Source organism: Neopelma chrysocephalum, unplaced genomic scaffold, assembly GCF_003984885.1.
Source record: "Neopelma chrysocephalum unplaced genomic scaffold, ASM398488v2 Primary Assembly neopelma1_22, whole genome shotgun sequence".
Taxonomy (NCBI): Eukaryota; Metazoa; Chordata; class Aves; order Passeriformes; family Pipridae; genus Neopelma; species Neopelma chrysocephalum.
Window position 1 is genome coordinate 17,858,604 of NW_020897689.1, and position 20,886 is coordinate 17,879,489.

The 20,886-nt window shown below is 37.2% G+C and overlaps 1 protein-coding gene across 5 annotated transcripts in view; it reads right to left on the reverse strand.

Annotated features, from left to right (window-relative positions):
* Positions 1-20,886, reverse strand: part of SNTG1 (syntrophin gamma 1) — a 343,517-nt gene that overhangs the window by 104,900 nt on the left and 217,731 nt on the right. For all 5 annotated transcript variants that reach the window (XM_027674095.1, XM_027674125.1, XM_027674115.1 and 2 more), the window contains 3 exons: positions 11,691-11,793; positions 10,386-10,468; positions 4,587-4,717 (listed from right to left, as the gene is read on the reverse strand). In XM_027674095.1, coding sequence (XP_027529896.1) covers positions 4,587-4,717; positions 10,386-10,468; positions 11,691-11,793 — 317 coding nt within the window. The remainder of the gene's footprint in view (positions 1-4,586; positions 4,718-10,385; positions 10,469-11,690; positions 11,794-20,886) is intronic.

Genomic DNA, 20,886 nt, shown 5'->3' on the forward strand with positions numbered 1-20,886 from the left:
CCCAGTATGTTCCAGATTCAGTCCTGATGCACAAATTTCTTTTACACTACAGACACTGAATCTGATGCATTCAAGGCATCAGTCTGTTCCTACTGTTGGAATTTGATCTGTGCAGATATAAAACCAGTCCTCCATAATATTCTTACACAAGTATCAATAAGCACAGACAGTAAGATACATGGTTACCTCATAAATTACTTCTGAATGGGTCTTGGGAGTAGATATCCTTAGCCTTAAATTATTGCAATAGTACATTTTGAATGACTCTACCAGCCCAAGTCCATAATACCATGTGTGCAAACCTGAAAATATACTGTATTAAATATGTTTTGTACTAAATGGAACAAACAGTAGATTAATCACTTTATAATATGCACACACACACAAACAAGTGGAGATCAACTTTCAACTTTCCCAAATTTTTACACATTTCAGGTACTGTGCCTTCTGGAACTCAAAAGTTATATTTGAAATGAATAAGCTTTTCAATTTTTAACCTGAATGTCTTTTAGAATTCTGTATGAATACCCTCTAGAATTCATGTGTCTCAAGCATCCCACTGGAAAAGCTAGAATACGATTATGAGGTTCAATATTATATGTGATAATGATACATTTTCATGCCAGCCTTTTCAAACTCTGAAATATAAAAAGCTTTACATAGTGAAAACAGCTTTGTAAATACTAACTATGAAATATGTAATGAATTAGCTTCCAGTTCATGTTGCTTCCTTATATTATTGTCAATATCCTTACTTTAATGTCACTGTTTATAGCAGCATCTTTTAAAAAGTATTACTTTTCTCTTATAACCAATTCTGAGAGGTAGTCACATTTAAAAATGTTTACAGTAATTTTAATCAGTCTTTTTGTCTTGCTAGCAAAATACAATGTTGGCTCTATGCTTTAAGAAAAATGTACTTCCTCTCTCATATGTATCCTGCATTTTTATTTAAGTACTCTTACTTCCTAATGTTAGACAGCATAGAAAAACAGAAGGAGAAAATTATCAGAGTAGTTATTCAAGGCTTGAGTATGAGTTCAGGTATAATGTTTTGTATTAATACACTTTTAAATTTATTTTCTAGAAATTTAAATTTCAGGAATATCATTACTACCTAAGAAACTTTCTCTGCAATGTACAAGTTCTATTATGTGCACTTTAAGCTTGTGTTTTATTGATGCAGAAGACTGAATTTTAAAACCCTTGATCTATGAACAGCTGAATATGTGCTAATTTTCCACGTGAGTAATTCTATTAAATTCAATATCTTATTTGAAGTATACAGCAGAATAGATCTCAGATTTGACTATTATGATTTTGGGCCCTTTATGCTTCATTGTTAAACACCGAGCTGAAGGCTTTCACAGAATGTAATAAAAACCCTGCTTTCTCTGTGATGACTATATTCTGTTCCATTTCAGTTCAGCCAATAAGCCATGGTAGCTTTTGGTTTACACCTTGACTCCCTGGGCCAGCCATTGTTCCTCAATAGAACAAGGATCATGCAGACAAGTAAATATGATTCTGCTTTTACCAGTCAAAAGTTGCAGGCTGTTTTTAGCTTCACAATGATCTACTGATGAAACATATACTGCCTAACCTGCTTTAATTTCAGCTCTGTGAACAGGAAAAATGGCTGGCAGACCTAAGCAGTGTAATTCTAAGAAACAAAGCCCTTGGAATTCAGGTGGTGAGAGGCTTTTGTGCAACTTTCAAGTGTTTATTGAGTATCCATGAGAAGGAAGCAGGCTGTGATAAGAAACAATGAAATTAACCCCACACAAACCCCAAACACATGTTGAAGGCTTCTCTTCCCACAGTTTCTAGGAGGGCTCACAAATCCAATCCTGTGGGTAGATGGTGACAGTTGACTGTAGGACCCATAGAAACACTGGAAGGGTGAGCATAACAACAGAGAAAAGATACTGGGAAGGTTCTTCACAAAACAGCCTTTGCAGAAAAATTAACGTAACTTTTCTGCCTTAATTTTTTAATTTCACACATGTTTGAATGGAGGAAGAGGAAAATTGAAACTGCTAATGTCTGATGTGCCATCAGGATAAAGCATAACACACTATTCTTCCCAGACTCACATATCTAAGATGGCAGACATGAAGACTATACAGGAAAGACAGTTTATTTCAATTAGTAAGACCTCAGAGCCACAAATGATAAATCCTTTGTGCTAATCTTAAGAGTTGTTATTTCTGATTGATTAGAAAAAGAAGTTACAGAGACACATGTTCTGTACCTTTACAGTTGTCCTCCAGTTAATGACTTAGCACTGGAGCTCACAGAATATGTCAGTATGAGAACCTCATTCTTATAAATATAGATGACAAATGAATTCATAAAACATCTAAGTATTTAAAACTTTTAACAAATATGATCTTATTTATACACTTGCCTTATTGGATTTTGTAGCTACTTTCATTTCTATTTCATTGCATTATACTTGTAAAACAGTAATCACTCCAGAATATTGGTTGTCTTCCTTCCTAATTTCTCCTAATTTAACAGGATAATACTAAATTAAACAATGAAAAATTGTAGGTCTATAGGACTGTATTGCATCTGGTGGATATGAATTTAATCTTCCTCACAGCGGCCCTCATAGTGCTGTGCTTTGTATTGGCAGCTAGAAAGGTATTGATTACACACCACTGTGTTGGCTACTGCTGAGCAGTGTTCTCATGGTATCAGCACTGTCTCTCCAACATTCCCTCCTCATCAGTAGGCTGGGGATACAAGATTGTGGTAGGGAAAATAGCCAGGACAGCTGACCCAAACTGACCAAAGGGATATTCCATAACATATGACATCTGCTCAGCAGTGAAAGCTATGAGAAAGGAAGAGGAGTAAGGGCATTCTTTAATTACGACACTTGTCTTCCAGAGTAACCACTACGAGTACCAAAGCCCTACTTCCCAGGAACTGGCTGAACATCGCCTGCTAATGGGAAGCAGAGAATAAATATTTTGCTTTCTTTGCTTTCACATGTGGTCTTTGCTTTATTAAACAGCCTTTATCTTGACTCATTAGGTTTTTTTTCCATCTTATCTTCTCCTCCCTTCATTCTGCTGAGGAGGGTAGTGATAGAGAAGCTTGGTTGACACCTGGTATCCAGCCACGGGCAACCCACCACAATGATGCTATTAATTTAAACCTAACTATGAGCTTTGGACAGCTTTCCCAGTGATTGTAAGAGAAAATGGCAATGAAATTAGATGTTAACACATGCAAAGTACAACATACAGGAAAAAATAACCTTAGCTATATGGAAACAAAAAGAACCCCTACTGTAACTATAAAAATGAAGGAGAGACTACAAGAGCTACTACAAACATTTATCTAAATACCATCACCTTAGTGCTCAGTGACAGTTACAAAGTAATAGGTTATTACAAAGTGTTAGATAAGAACTGACAAAAAAAATATAGAACATCATTATGCCTTAATATAAATCAGGGGGTATCCTCCTTGCAGTCCTGATCACCTTGCCATTTAGGTGATATATTAGAATGATGAAAGAAACAGAGAATAACAGAGATAGTTAGAGCTACAGAAGAGTTTCCCAAAAGGAGATAACAGCTGCGATCCTTTAGGTTGGAAAACAGAAGACAGTCAGATGAAGTTATAAAAACATAAATCAAGATATTTCGTATTTCCCTCAATACAAGGGTCAAGGCCCACAGTCCACCCTCTTGCCCCTCACAGCAGACTGGTGTGGCCAGCTGTGCCATGGTGAAATTGTGGGATGTGGGATCAAGCTGCTCTGGAAGAGCTTGCGTGGGAAGCCTCTCTACTCCTACACTTGGGAGCTGCTTATCTTCTCAGGCTCTTGCTTGTGGTCCTCGTCTGAGTATGGCTGCAGCTATTCCTGTGCCTGGACATATATCCCACTGATTTGGACCTGATCTGTAGGCTGATTTCCCAGCCTGACCTGAGCCCCACCTGACCATGATGGACTCCTCTGAAGACCATCCCTAAGCCTTCTTTGTTCCTCCAGTAGGGGCAGTGGGTTGGGGTCCTTGTCTGCATGGACAATGCCACATCCAGCCTCACTGCCACACTCTCACTTGGCTCATATTCCCTATGGGGCAGCCAGCCCTCATTGCCCCCAAACAAGGTTATTTCACCCAATATAGTCATCAGATGAGAAATGTAACACAAACAGAAGGAAGTAGATTTTAGAAACATAATTACATTGTAGAGCTCAATGACAATGCATTGCAAAAATCAAAGACACAAAGAAAAGCAGATTAGAAAGAAGTTTTTGAGGACATTAGCAGTTATTAGCAGTTATTAAATATGATGACCTATGTGCAATCAAACTCTGAAAGGTGCTGACCATTAGGTGCAAGTAGGAAGATCACACATCTCCCCATATACCTGGTCCCGGCTGACGTCAGAGCAGAAGATTAGCCAAGGTGGACCTTGACAGACCTTTACGAGAGTTCCTATGTTTCATGTCTCTAGCAGCTGCAGTGGAACTAATAATGGCATTTCTCTAACAAGACAACTCCCTGATGCATGTATCTGTCAACCAAGAAGTCAAGTTCCAACCTTCTGAACTCACTTACCTGCACAAATCTGATCCCGGAAGGTACTGGGAAAATCGTGAATGTAGAAGTGGAATTAATCGAAGATCACACCACCTTTTTTCCCACCTAAGTCCTGGGGATGCTGGCCATGAGGAACATGATAATGTATCCTGAAAAACATTAAAAAGTCCTTCTCAGTTTTGGACTTCATTATAAATACTCAGCAGATTTGGAAAAAAAGAGATAGACTTCAAAGACATTATATTTCATTTGGCATTGTTCCACTTTTTCCAAATCATTTGGTGGCAGAACTTTTTCTCCTAAATAAAAAGAAATCTATATAAACCTCAACAACAACATGCTTACAGGAAGTGTGAGGAAAAGTATTCTAAAAACCTGAGGAAAACAGACTTTATCTTTTTTTTGAAATGACTGGTTATTTACCAAGTAACCCATCATTAGATAGTAGTTTTATATCTGCACCCTAAATAAAGGGGATCTCTCAATTATTCACCATACAACCATAATTCAGTTGTTCCCCATGGCCCTGTACACATATGACATCACCTCAAAACCTGGTAATTGTAAATGGGATTTAACATGAGATGAAAATTGTCAAAATTGTCAGAACTACATGCTTGCAATTAATATTTTAATTTTATCTACTTACACAAGACATTGCTTATATAAAAACTGAACTTTATCAAGTCTATGAACATATCTACAAAGAATGAGTGTTTAAATACCCACAGTCTAATTTCACAAGTATTTGTACAGAATAGGGATTTGCATGAGAAATGCCTGTAAAAAGTGAAATTATCAACACCTATTTTTAAAAATACAAAGCCGCTTTCTTTATAAAATGCTTCATAAAATAACACTATTGATGTTATTGTTTTGGGCAAGTATGATTCTTCAAAGTATCTTCTCACAGTGACAAAGGATGAGTAAAAGGCTGAGATATTTGATTCCTTCTTTACCACAGTCTTTAATAGTAAGACCAGTCATTTACCTGCTACCAAATCCCTGAGGTGGGAGACAGGGATGAGGATCAGAGTGGAGCTGGTGCAGGTGTTCATTGAGTCACTTTCCATCATTTACCAACAGTCCTAGCTAACCAGAGAGGTCCCAGTTGACTGGGGGTTGGCAAATGTGATGCTGATCTACAAGAAGGGCCAGGAGGCGAATCTGGGGAACTACAGGCCTGTCAGTCTGACCTTGGTTCCAGGAAAGATCATGGAGCAGATCATCTCGTGAGCCATCACATGACAGATGCAAGACAATCAGATGATCAGGTCCAGATATCAGGGGTTTATAAAAGGCACGTCCTGCTTGATCGACCTGATCTCCTTTTACGACCAAGTGACCTGCCAAGTGGATGGCCGTCAAACTGGATTTCAGTAAAGCTTTTGGCACTGTCTTCCACAGCATTCTGCTGAAGAAATTGGTTGCTCATGGCTTGGATGGGTGCAGAGTTCTCTGGGTAAAAAAGTGGATGGATAGTTGGGCCCAGAGAGTAGTGATGATAAATCCAGTTGGTGGCCAGTCATGAGTGGTGTTCCCTTGTGCTCAGCATTTGGGCTAGTTCTGTTTAATATTTTTATCAGTGATCTGGAAGAGGGGATTGAGTGCACTCTCAGTCAGTTTGCAGACAATTGGGCAGGATTGTCGATCTTCTGGAGAGCAGGAATGTTCTGAAAAGGGATCTGGACCGAGGCCAATGGCATGAGGTTCAACAAGGTGAAGTGCCAGGTACTGCAGTTGGGTCACAACCACCCCAGGTAGTGCTGCAGGCTGGGGGAAGAGTGGCTGGAAAGCTGCCCAGCAGAAAAGGACCTGGGGGTGTTGGTCGACAGCCGTCTGAACATGAGCCAGCAGTGTGCCCAGGTGGCTAAGAAAGTCAATACCATCCTGGCTTGGATCAGGAATAGCGTGTCCAGCAGGACTACAGCAGTGATCATTCCCCTGTACTCAGCAATGGTGAGGCCACATCTCGAATACTGTGTTCAGTTTTTGGTCTCTCATTACAAAAAAGACATTGAGGTGCTGGAGCATGTTCAGAGAAGGGCAACGGTGAAGGGTCTGGAGCACAAGTCTGATGAAGATTGGCTGAAGGAGCTGTGGTTGTTTAACCTGGAGAGAAGGAGGTTCTGGGGGGACCTTATTGCTCTCTACAACTACCTTAAAGAAGGTTGTACCAAGGTGAAGGTCAGTCTCTTCTCCTAGGTAACAAGTGACAGCATATCAGTAAAATTGTACCTGCCAATCCTGCATAATTTACAATTTTTTTAATCTCAGACTTCATATATTTTATTACTGGTGTCTATAAAATAAATATTACAAAAATTAAGTACACCTATTTTTCTAGTGTGTGACTTTTGTGTAAGATCTATGGAATTATAAAGCTTTGCGAATTTGAACTTTACTTTTACATATATTTTCATATATGTTTTATGTATATGAAACCAAATATCACTATGAATATCATGTTAGCTGAACAGAAGACTTTTTATAAGCAGTTCACTTATTTAAAACATAGACCCAATAAAAATAAATAAATGATTGGCTAGGAAGACTACGCTAGGATGCTGTTTTGAACAATATCTTGAATTTTTAATGTTTTCTGTCTGCTTTAGGGAACCTTTCTTCACCTGTGATTAAGCTTGGGGAAAAAGCTGAAATGCAGTAAAAGTTCAGATACAAATTGTAGGCCTAGATATGACTGCAGCAGAAATGTGAACCCTATCTTTAGCCTACACAACTAATAAGGAAACAGGTATGGTTGTAAGTCACAGAATCACAGAATTTCTGAGTTGGAAGGGACCCACTAGGATCATCAAAGTCCAGCTCTTGGCCCTGTACAGGACAGCCTCAAAAAACCCACCACATGCTTAAGAACATTGTCCAAACATTTCTTCAACTCTGTCAGGCTTGGTGCTGTGACCACTTCTCTGGGGAGCCTGTTCCAGTGACCAAACAATGTCTGGGTGAAGAACCTTTTTCTAATATCTAACCTAAATCTGACAAAACTTCAGGCCATTCCCTTGGGTCCTGTCACTAGTCACCAGAAAATTAAAAGATCAGTGCCTGCCCTTTTCTACCCCTCACGAGGAAGTTGTAGATTGCAATAAGGTCTCCCCTCAGCCTCCTCTTCTCCAGGCTGAACCGACTAAGTGACCTCAGCCGCTCCTCATACATCTTCCCCTCAAGGCTCTTCACCATCTTTGCAGCTTTCCTTTGGATGCTCTCTTGTGGAGGAAAAGAAATCGGACTGGGAGAGATACAAAGCCTGGCGTAAATTATATGGAGCCTGAAAGGACTATTTGCTTATGGACATTCGTGTTATTCCCCAGTTCTGAACCCAGTTTTATGTACCCTCACAATTATCCCCATATTACTCCCTATGGTTTATATTGTTTAGGGCTTGTTCAGACTTGCCCTCACAGTTTTCCCTCCAAAAGTTGTTTATTCCCTTGTTCTCCCCTGCTTTCCCGCTCCTCTGTCACTGATTGGCTGGAGTTTGCCGCAGTGCAGAGAGAGCTACCATTGGTCCCTTCCCCTGGATACCCAGAAGTTACACCTACCTTTCCCTCATCTCCCAATCCTGTTTCACCCTGACCTGTCAATCCCTTGCTCTGCCCCAGTTGTGGAACCTCCCCTTACCCAAACCCTATTTAAGTCAGTGTCTCCCTCAATAAAGTTGCCATTGCACCCTCACCTTCTACCTGTGTGAGAACCCTCTGTGCAGTGCTGCGTCCCTATTCCCTTACCCTCGGGCCGTGGCACTCTCTAATAGCTTTAGATCTTTGTTATACTGAGATGCCTCAAAATTGCACCCATATTCAAGGTGAAGCTTCACCAGTGCAGAGCTGAGTGGGACAATCACCTCCCTCAACCAGCTGGCAACGTTTTGCCTGATGACCCCCAGGACACAGTTGGCCCTCCTGGCTGCCAGGGCATTGCTGACATATTCAACTTGCCATTGACCAGGACACCCAGGTCCCTTTCCATGGCACTGCTCTCCAGCCTCTCGTTCCCCAGTCTGTCTATACATTCAGGGTTTCCTTCCTCTAGGTGCAGAATCCAGGTCTTGCCCTCTTTAAACTTCATATGATTGGTGATTGCCCAGTCTTTTAATTTGTCCAAGTCTCTCTGCAGGGCCTCTCTGCCTTCAAGGGAGTCAACAGCTCCTCCCAGTTTTGTATCAACTGTAAACTTGGTTAGTATCCCTTCCAATCCTGCATCCAAGTCATTTATGAAGATGTTGAAGAGCACTGGGCCTAAGGTGGAGCCCTGCAGAACCTCATTAATGACAGGTCACCAGCCTGATGTTACCCCATTCACTATAACACATGAGCCTGTTGCTCACCCATCACATTATGCGTATATTCAACGGTTATAATGCCTTTTATAGAATATTTTCTGGAAAAGGAGGAACTATGGCATAGGAGTTGTACAGAATTTAGTTCTCCTTTGGTTTTACGAAGCATTCTGTTCCCATGACAAGACGACATCTGAGATAAGAACCACATCCTGGTCTTCAGTACAAAAATTTAATTTTGGGGTGAATTATAGATTATGGATTCATGATATCTGATTGTATTATTTAAACTGAAAGAGAAAGACTTGGTTTCAGTAAATTATTATCAGTTCAAATAGAAACTGCAGCTAATCTAGATCAGTTTTGACACCTGTAGAAACAGAATTCACAAATGAAATTATGTTTTTTATGAGAAAAGCAAAGTTAGAATTGAAGTGGCTAGTAGAATAAATCAGCTTAGGATCTGCTGTCATAGCCTTTTTACATATATACATACCTATATAGATTGTTGAGACAAGTCTGCTTTTGTTGTTGCTGCATAGTTACATTTATTTTTACTGTTATTTGACATCAATTTTATTGGTGTTATCTTACTTCTATAGATTCCAGCTCCTAAAACTTGTATAATTCCTAGGGGCTTCCCAGATTACAGTCAGGTTTAAACCTGTGGAATTAATGTTTAAATGTCTGGGCTGCTATTTAAAACCCTTAATGGTAAAATATGGAAGTACAATAAAACAAGCCAGAAAACAAAAATTACAAAGTCTACTCAACAAAGCTTACAGTTTTTTTAATAATTATGATGTATACTGGTCTATTTATACTGTGCTTTTTATATTTTTATCTACTACGAAGCCAAATATTCAGCAAAAACCCCTTAAGAACTATAGAGAATAATGGAAATTTTTAATTTCTTGACTAAGAAAATTGTTAAAAGTCCCTTGTTGCACTTCATAAGCATCTTTTAGTAAAAATCTAATTGGGCATCTGTAGCATTTTATCCTAGACAGACTTTGCTCCATAACTCTGTCACTCTTCAGTAAGATTTTAAGTGTATATTACTAGAAGTAAAACACTCTCACCTTAAAGGTAGGTAAAAACATACACCTAAATCATCTTTTGCCAAAAGCTTTAGATAATGTATGCAATATAAGTAATGGAAAAATATTCTGAAAAAGTTTTCCTCCTTTTTTATAAATAGATATATTGTAATTTTAAGAATTTTAATTCATATGTGGAGAAAACCATCTAGAAGAAAAAACTTTTGCAAAATCCCTACTGCCCCAGTAAAAATAGTAATCACATCTATCAAGGCACAATCTCAGCCTGTAATAATTTGTCTTAGTTTAATTCCCAGCCATAATATCTGGCAGCTCTTTTTTTCCTCAATGGAACTGTCTATCTCCGTGTTAATTAGAGCTCCTCCCATGTTGCTGTCCTTTATTAGTACTTCCACTTAGCTGTTACAGTATAATTATTTTTCCATGTAATTCCATCAAGGAGATATAAGCACTTACCGTGTTGTTGGGGTGGTAGTTGAGATGCAAACCACTGTCACATAGCGGAGAGGATGTGCCACTGCTTTGGTCACTGGGGGCACCTAACAGAAATATGAAATCACAAAAAAATCTTCATTAATCTATGATGCTGTAATTCGAATTTGTGTAGGCATGTATGCATTCTCCCCATCCTATCCTCCACCTCTTCTCCCTCTCCAAATAACTTTTATCATATAACATTCATTTACTTTCTCCTTCTGGCTTGAGTTAAATTCCTTTGAAAGCTGAATGGAGGTACAAGAAAGCCTCCTGGTGTGCTTTGCTTAAAAAAAGTGAATAGACTGTTTAGCAAGGAAAAAAAAAACAAAGGTTTTTGCAAATTTGACAATAAAAGGGAAGTGTGTATTTTCTCTCTTCACTTTTACTTGAAGAAACTTGAGTAACTTTGTTACTCTCAGTGGAGTTTTGATATGTTTCTTGTCTCACTAAAATGTAACACATAGGAAAAAGAAAAAGACAATACTTTGTATAAAATGCTATTTCATAATTTAGTTTATTAAATTCCTACTAACTTAAAATCAAAGGTTAAAAGTATTGAAATAAAAAAAATTAGTGTTTTGTTGCTTAAAAATTAAGCAATTCTTTTTACCCTCTTGGGAGAAAGAAGCAGAAGGAAAGCAATGGTGACAAAAGACACGGGTTGACATATAAATATGCTTAATATGCTGCAACTGTCTATAATTATGCATCTACACTTACAATTTAATATAATTACAGGAACACAGCTGTCTCCATATGTCTCTCATGGGGCTAGTTGACTAAAACTCGGTCGGACTTAAACAAAATACTTATCATCCCAGAGTAATTTATTCTTAGGTAGACAGACACCTCCACCAAAGCCTCTGAATTTTAAATGGCAAAGTTAAGCCCTCTAAATATACACACACATCACATGTTCACATTTGCAAGAAAAAAGTCTTTGAGATTAAAATACTATCTGATGCTTCCTGAAAACCTGATTTTAAATACTCCGCATCAGGATGTGAGCTACTGTAAACTAAAATAACTCTACTGTTTTACCGTCAACTTTGCTGATTCACACCATGCAAATGCCTGGTTATCTGTTTTTCAATCAAAGATAGCAATTTTTTGCTTGAAGTGAATGTTAACAAAAGCCCTAGATATAGAAGCACCTTATATTCAGGCAGTAATGCTGATTGCAAAGGATGGTGTCAATCACCCTCAATGCACAGTAGTTTCAGAAGCTGCAAGCATTCATGAGCATTGAACTGAGCTCTTTTTGGCCAAGTAATAAAGGCTTACATGCACAATCTTCATTCAGTGGCAGTTTGAGAAAGGCAGGTGCTCTTTTCAGAAAGGACACAGTTAGGGTCACTTCTTCCCCTGCATTGCGAAGGACCTGAACCTGGAAGAGAAATACAGACAGATACCTTGAAATAAATGTATGACCAAAATGCATCAGCAAATGTAAGCACTGCCACACAGCTTTCACATATCAGAATTTAACTTCTTAGTAAAGAAAGTAAGACATAAAGTTTACTAAATATTTCTCTGCTGTTTTTCTAGCCACACAGGTACTTAATAGGGCAAAGAGGGCATTGGCCTCCTATACTAGCACTTTGACCTGTGCCATTATACAACTTGCTCTCTGGCACTATTCAGCTGTGTACCTCCTTCTTTCAGATCATCCAGCCTAGCATGTATGCATTAAAAAAAATACTTTCTCCCTGCAAAGTTGCTTTATAAATCCTCAACCAAAAGAACAGCAGTAGTTTCCACAGCTGTTACTGTAAGTCTTACTTACTATTATGAGTAAGTCTTTCTAACAGCCAGAGTTAAATTTAGCTGAAGAGCTCCAGCATGGATGAGACCTAATCTTCCTCACAGACACAGAGGAAAAGTATCTATTTTAAGCCTTGAATCTCAGATAAGCACAAGTTTGGGTTTTGCAAAAGGGCAGCTTGCATGTTGGACATAGGAATGCGCAAATCACCTATCCAGCTGTGAATACTTTTAGCTTTCCTGTACTTTCCCACAGTTACTCCTTTGGCTCTTGTTCATGCCTTTAGCTTCTGTGTGGTACAGTTGATAGACACCCCAAACATACAGCAGAGCAAGGGAACTCCAGGCACATCCCCAGAGTGGCACAAAGGAGGCACAAAAGCAACTAAGCAAAATCCTCCACTTAACAGTGGAGGAGGAACATTTGAATCAGCTTATAACATGAGAGCCAAGAATCATCAAGTTACACAGTTTTGTTTCAGAGAACAATCATTTCCTGTTCTGGCTCTATAACTTCAAAACTCTTCAAAGGTTGATTTAATTTGGGCTTACAATGACAGAAGATTGCATCATACCTCTCTGTGTGGATAGCTAGATCATTGCAGTCATGTTCAGAGGGCTGCTACACAGTCAGATATTAGACAAATATTTTAAACTAGCACATATCTACTCCCTTTCTGCTGTGTAGCTGGATAACACACAGGTAACCCTTCTGTCAAGCTGCTGCTTGTGCGAAAGCCTTGTAAATAATTTATGAAGGATTGCTATTCTTTAATTATGCCTATCAACAACCTACCCTACAGATTTATTTACATGCATGCATATAACTATACATAGGAATGGTTTCACCTAGAATCACTGCATTATGTTGTTAACTTAAAGCAATTCTTAAAAAAAAAATGTTGACTTGGCCTTGAAATACAATACTTCCTACTCCATGCTGGTTGCCACAGAGGAGTAACAATACGATGACAGAATATTTGATTCAGTATCTGAAATTTTAGACTCTTTATTGTTTAAAATAACACAGTGGTTGTCAAGGCACATTTTGCAGTGTAGTATGTATTCATATGTATGTGTGCAAAAAAACACACATATATATCACAACAAATTTAATTGACTTATACATCATGCCCAAAACAAAATCTGTAACACAGAATCATAGAATCATTTAGTCTGAAACATGAGCCTTTTTGATGAGCACTTCCCAATTCTGATACATTTTATATCTTAACACTCGCAAGTAGCACTTATTTCATAGAAAGATGATTTACAATATGCAGAACAGTAGATCAAGACTATGAAGTCCTGAATTCTGTTGGAGAAACCATACTGTATCCTTAGCCTCCACAGAACACCCTTCTCTTCTTTTATGCATCAGTCACACAGCTCAGAATAGTCAAGGCAAAAGCAGGAACTTACAGGTATTTATTCTCTATTGAAATGACAGATGTGGATAAACAAAGCGCAGGAAAATACAGCTACCCTCTGCCTTTTAAAAAAATATTTCCTTTTACTCAGGAACAGAGAAAAAATAAGTGGAGAACTTACAGCATTACCAACTTTAGTTTGTAAAGTCACCTTTTAAGATATCTAAGAATAAGTGGATATCATCTGTGAAAGAGGCTGAGACAGCAACCGCCCTGAATCTTTCTTCTTCCAGGAGTAAAACAAGCCATGAGTCTACATGATTTCACTTGATAATGTATTGCTCTGTAAAGCCTGTAAGATGCCATAAGTAATTTACTGTGACCTTTTACTCTAACCTTTCTCTCTCAAACCTCTTTATCTCATAGGATGAAAACTGTAAGCTGGAACACATTTCACTTGAAATCAGCAATACTGTGAAGTGTATCTGGGAGTGTATGAAGCACATAATCCAGAAAGATTTTGACATGCAGAATAAAGACTAAAGAGGGATAAAATATTAAAAGAGAAAACTACTAGGTAATGATTACAACAAAGAGTAGATGAATTATTGATCTCATTTCACTTACTTTCTAGTCGTTATCAAAGCATAAGGTTAGTTGAAGAAAATGGAAATTTTATTTACTTCACTTTACTTTTTCTAGCTTTCAGTTGAAAGCTTTATTGTTATTTTATATTCTTTGTCCTTTCTTTACATAAGAAATGAACAATTGTAGAACTATTTAAAATCAAATATGCCTTACAGGATTCATTTATTTGTGTCCTCATTCATCATGTACAGCATGTCACACTGCCATTCTTCTGTGTAGAAAGAGAATCAGGTAAAATGGGAAACCTGCTCTTACAGAGGAATTTTTTTAGTGGTAAACCAGAACAGTTTATGTTCATGAGTGGAAAACTGATAAATTATTAAAAAAAAAAGGTAACTGTCCAAAGTATTGTGACTAATTTTTATGAGAAGTTATGTTTATGAAAAAAACTCACTTGAAACACAGGGAGTCAGTTTGTCTGGAAGAGACAATACAGTTAGGATTTCTGGAGCTTTATAAATATAAGTGGAATTCTACCAACAGTCAGAGACACTGGCATACTAATTATTTCTTCTCTCTTTCTCATTACCAAACATCAGTTTTGCTCAAAAATTTACAGAGGACAATTATGAGGACAATTATGAAAATTATGAGGACAGTCCGAAAGGAAATGTGTTCCTTGTTTCATGTACATTCACAAAGAATGATTTTATCTGCACAAGTATATCCATGTGAACCTGAAGAATTGGTAGTATATTCCATGAACTAAGTGGTAATGAGCTTTTACCACTGAAGTCATTTCATGAACTCATTGAAGAAACCAGTTGTCAATCATGATGTAATTTTTAGATAAAGAAATGGATAGATATGTGAACAGCCATCCTGCTCTCTTACTTGGAAGAAAGCTCCCTCACATTTATTTTATATAGATTGCCAATACCTTGTCAATCAAGCACTATCATTGACAACAAAAGTGTTAGTTATTTATGGAAGTGATAATTCTAGAAATATTTCAAGGTTACTTTCAATCATAAGAGAGATATATACTATTTAAATCCTTTATACATTCTTTCAGAGTCATAGCAGAATTTCTGATTTATAAGGAAACCTTAGAGCTAGGTTGATCAGAGGAACTATTTTCAGATTTTTTCCCCAGCACCATCATGTATTGTTAGCATTATAAAAATGACTCAAGACTAAAAAGCTAGGGACTACTTACTAGTTTCTGCAAATAATGAAGCTCTCTTAGGAATTTGCAGTAATTTAGAAAACTTTCAGAATTCTTATTTTGCAGGTGTACTTCCATATTTTGATACAGTTATATTAAATTCCTTAAATTACTGATATGTTAGTCCACAAATGAGAAAAAAATTGGGAGTTTCTTTTTGTTTTCCCCCACACAGGGGTAAGGTGTGTAGAAAACCATGTCCTGAGAGCCATCAGGCAAAGCATCACCAGCTGGTTGAGGGAGATGATTTCCCACTGAGCTCTGCAATGGTGCAGCCTCACCTGGAATATTGTGTGCAATTTTGGGCACCACAATATAAGAAAGATATTAAGGTGTTAGAGAGTGTCCGAAGGAGGGGCCAAAAGGACAGTGAAGGGTCTTGAAGGAGAAGCCATATGAGGAGCGGCTGAGGTCACTTGGTCTGTTCAGCCTGGAGAAGATCAGACTGAGGGGAGTCCTCATTGCAGTCTAAAACTTCCTTGTGAGGGAAAGAGGAGGGGCAGGCACTGATCTCTTCATTCTCATGACTAGTGACAGGACTCGAGGAATGGCATGAAACAGCCAGGGGAGGTTTAGGTATAAGGAAAAGGTTTTCCACCCAGAGGGTGGTTGGGCACTGGAACAGGCTCCCCAGGGAAATGGTCACAGCATCAAGCCTGATAGAGTTCAAGAAGCATCTGGACAATGCTCTCAGGTACATGGTGTAATTCTTTGGGTGTCCTGCATAGGGCCAGGAGTTGGACTCAATGATACTTGTGGGTCCCTTCCAACTCAGTATATTCTGTGATTTTCCCTAGTATATGAAAATACGTAAATGTTCTCAACTTCTAAAAAGTGAAAAAGAAACATTTTTTTTTAAGGAATACTAATTTTGAATAAATATGAAAACATTATTTCAAAAATTAAAAAAAAAAATGCAGCAACTTCCTAAGATGATTTTTATCATAAAGGAAGAGTTTGGATAAGGTCAGATAAACTTACAGTGATAAATCCATGGAATATTTGTAGGACAAAAATTTAACTCAGTAGTAGACCTAACATTTTCAAAGTCTAACCATATTATATATGCTCACCATAAGCCATGGAAAATCTCCCTTCAGAAGAATTCTGTATGCCTATGCATTTGACCTGACAATTTCTAAAGCACTGCATATCCCAGATTGCAGAAGAGGCATGACCAGGCACCATTAAAAAGATTTGCTTATTCTCTTTATCACTGAAAGGTTATGATGTGTTTTATTTCCAGAGGCTATACTGACTATTCAAGATGCATGTGCTTTTTTATCCCTAAAGCCCTAGATTTTTAATATTTTTGAAATCTTCCACAAAGCTCTAGATTTCAGGCATAGGAATTCACATAACTTTATCAAGTTAATTTTACTAGTTAAAAATGAATAGTAGAAACATAATGTGTTGATACAGATGTTGAGTGGATTAAATAATAAAAAGTTATTTAGTATTGCTATTACTACTTGATTGAGCTTTAATTTTTTATTGCATCTAGTGAGTAATACTAGCTATTGATGTGTTGGTGTGCAGTGTCTAATGAAGTCATCTGTAACAGGAAGAAACCATGTTTAAAGTCTTAACATCTCCTCATCAACATTATGGCAATATACTAAATTCCTAATGCTATTTTAAAAATCATATATATATTTAATGCAGAATGAGTTCATGTGGAAAGAACTACACAAACAGAAACATTGTCAATAAATTTTCTTATGCAATGTATAACCTTACTACCAGTGGGATCAAGAATTAATTTACTTCTACCACACATAGCCCTATATAAAGTTAGGCTATTCATGAATTAAGTGAGACAGGCAAAAAAACCAGTTGTGCACACATCAGTAGCTGCATGAAATAGTAAAAATAAAAGAGCCAGTGATTCTGGAGTAACAGTGTCTATATTTCTGTGTAATTACTGTAATGACTGTGAGGGGGCCATTTGAAGAAGCAAATTTTATGGTGATATGTGATATTGCTGAATAAAATCTCTACATAATAACAACACTAGTCTGAATTCTTAATAATGTCTACAATGATATTGCCTTTTAATTTTATAAAACCTTTTAAATTCCCAGTTCACGAAAACATTTGAGCATATGCTGAAGTCTCTTTCAATATACTCAGGAAAGCATTGAAGCGTGAAGTCCCTCCGACATCAGTAAGTATTCTTTTCTCAATAAGACCGTAAAATCCCTCTTAAATTACTGATGAAATTTACCCACCAATGAAGTGGTAATGATTTAAAATAGAAGACATATAGATGTCAAGATCCGTGTTCTCCTGAACTGGAGGAAATTTCACTCTTCAGTCATTAAATAAAAATCAGTTCATTGGTGAATACTTTGAATTATAAACATCGGGAAAACAACAAAAAAAGAAAGGCTAGAAGACCCCTTCCTACCCACTGTACAGTTGTATAATGCACTAGTATCAAGTCCATCAGCAGATAGCACAATAAGCATTTTGATACAATCATATATAGGTCAAAAGCTACAAGGCTTCATGCCCACAATTGTCTTACGTTTATTTAAAAAATCAACTCCTTTATTTAGTAAAAGCCATATAGTTAATACAGAACATTAGCATGCAGAACATCATTGCATGGTGAGTTTTTAGTTTCTATGATCTATATTTAACACAGTATTTGCCAACAATGGAAGTGACTCAACCAATATAATATCAAAAACTATGAACTCTTTTTTCCTTCAAAAAAATTCCTTTCCCAATATACAGAGAAAACTAGAACACCATTTTATGACAGAAGCTCCTACTCAGGCTGCACAAGTCAAAGTATACTTCAGACTATAGTTTAACACTACTACGGTTGTATGTTTTAAATTTTTGCTGTCTGGTTTCAGAACCTGTTAGATATTTAGAGACAAACCCAAAGGGCTGCATGCCAGAACTGGGGGCTGTCTCAAACAAGTCAAAAAGAACTGCAGGGCAGAATGGTGCACAAGGACACAGGAAGACATGTCCTCCTATTCTGAACTCCATTTTGCATGTATCCTGCTACTAGCGCAGCTTTAAACTAGTGCAGGGGGATGCAGGAAGATAAGTACTTACAGTGAAGATACCCTACAGAGCCCATCACTAAGCAATTATTCTGAAAATTGCAGACAGAGGTTTATGGATTCGCAAGATGACACAGCAGTGGAACTGAGGAAACACTTAGTGAATGCTCCAGCTACTAAGGCACTATACCAGAGATCATTTCAGAGTAACATACACAGAGATTCAGAGTTTGATGCTTTTCGACAAGTCCCATCAGACTGGCCACTTAGAAAGAAAATTATTCCCGATTCCAAGTGACAGCACATGTTTAAGCTAGACCATTAGGTGGATTCTCAAATGTACAGTATCATACTAGTCATCTTATAGCTATAATACTCAGGTTTCCTTCACTGATCCTAGCTCTACCTGTTTTCACCGGCTCATGGGCTTTAGTCACAGAGGTACCAGAACATGCAACCTCAAGACTGCTGTATAAAGGATTAGTAGAAAACTAAGTGATCCTCCTTTAAAAATAGATTTCATCATGTTCCAAGCCTACAAACAAAGTAGGCCACTTATATCAGCTAACACTGAGAGCCATATACAGAGTTTTCTTTATGTGAATGACTAAAATAATCAGATGTAAGCAACATGAATAGTATAATGAGAAGGTAGGAGAAATATTAATTTAACAAACAATTTATGGGAAGCAAAATTAACTACAAAAAAAATCTATCAGGCAATAGAAGACCAAATATAGATCACAGAGAGGACATAGACTCCTGCCAGTTCTTTCTTTAACGCACTTTCAAGACAAAAAGATAATACAATTTCTTCAATGATCTATTCGCAATCAAGTTAGAAAGAAGCATCTGTTTTTAAACTTTTAAGTCTAACACTTGTGGAATGGAGTACTTGCATTTTTGTCTAAAAGATCTGACAATAGCTTTCTGGAAATCTTTAACCTTTCTATGCTCCATGATTAACACTAAAATGTCTATTAATCTTTCAATCAGAATAGCAATAGGCTACAATTATTGCCTAGTTGCATGTTTATCTTTTGAAAAGTAATATAGGAGTGCCTCAGCAAAAGGTATTAATGAAAACACCTGAGGAAAAAAAAAATATTAAAGGAAAAGTCTGAAGCATTGTCCTGTTCTTCTTTCATTGATCTTAGCATTATTAATAAACATCACCCATAAAAATATTGCCATAAGTACTTAATTTGCATTCTTAGGTCATGTAGCCTAATTCTTAATTCCGTTCCACTAAAGACAGCACTTACTGGTCGTCACAGTTCATATTAAATAATTAGAAGGCCATTACTCCAATACAGAAACCATGAAAAGCAAGGAATTAGAACTTGTTAAAACCTTATGTCTATGAAAATTGAGAACAACAAACGCTGGAGTCCCTGACTCACAGGTCATAGGGGACACCATCGGTCCTTGAACTGAAACATTTCATACCATAGTCTGAAAAATGCAAAATATGAATTCCTTAAATAGATTCCACCAATAGTACATTATTTACCATGATCAACCAGTATACTTTTTGACTCATCCCAGCTGAGTTTCAGACTGTTGATTCTAATCCAAATGTTCACTTTAATTCCAAAAAATGGGTGTTGTTAATGATTCCCAAAATATAGTCCATGGACTACTGTATAGTCCAATGGTCTGGGACTCCGGTTCATAGGAGAAATAAATACACAAATATGCATTTAATACCCATTCAGCTTCATGATAGGCAGCTGTACCTGAGAAGAAAATACCTATGGAAACACACACAAAAAATATCAAAGGACTAGAAAACTCAAACACAAGCCCTTTCCAAGTCTTATGAGCTTTCTCAGTGTATCTATTTGTAATAAGTACAAGCCACTCAGAGTTCAGAACTGCCTATCTTTGTTTTCACATTATCTGCTCCACGTATGTCTCTACTTCTCCAGGATTATTCAGCTACACTAAACAGTCTGTGTAGTTCTACAGTTTTAAGAAGTCCTCTACTTTGAACACTCACAGCTGTTCCACTTTAGAATATTATTATGTATTCAGCTGCTGGGTATCTACTCTCTTTCCAAGCTAATTCATGAACACATATTTTTGAATTACATATTTAATGACTTCCAAAACAACTGGCTAAGAGAAGCAAGGCAAATCCCTTACCAATACTTAAAATGACAGAAATACCAGTAGAACTTTTCCTAGTGTGGTTGAAATCAAACAGTATGTAATTTACAATTTTTTTAAATTAAATAGGAAACTTAATTCTTTTGGACAACACAAAACTTTAAGATAGTTTTCTAAATGTAAATTACAACTCTATGAGACTGTTAAAATCCCTTCAGGTACTTAGGTAACCTACTCAACTCCACCATCAGTCAAATATTATAAATCCATAAGCCTAATTCTGGTTTCAATTCATTAGATTAACATACATGTTTCATCTTCTACCAATACTACACATTTTAATCAAAACTGTATACATTTTAGTAAATTTCTCATTGGTATAGCTCAGAAATTTA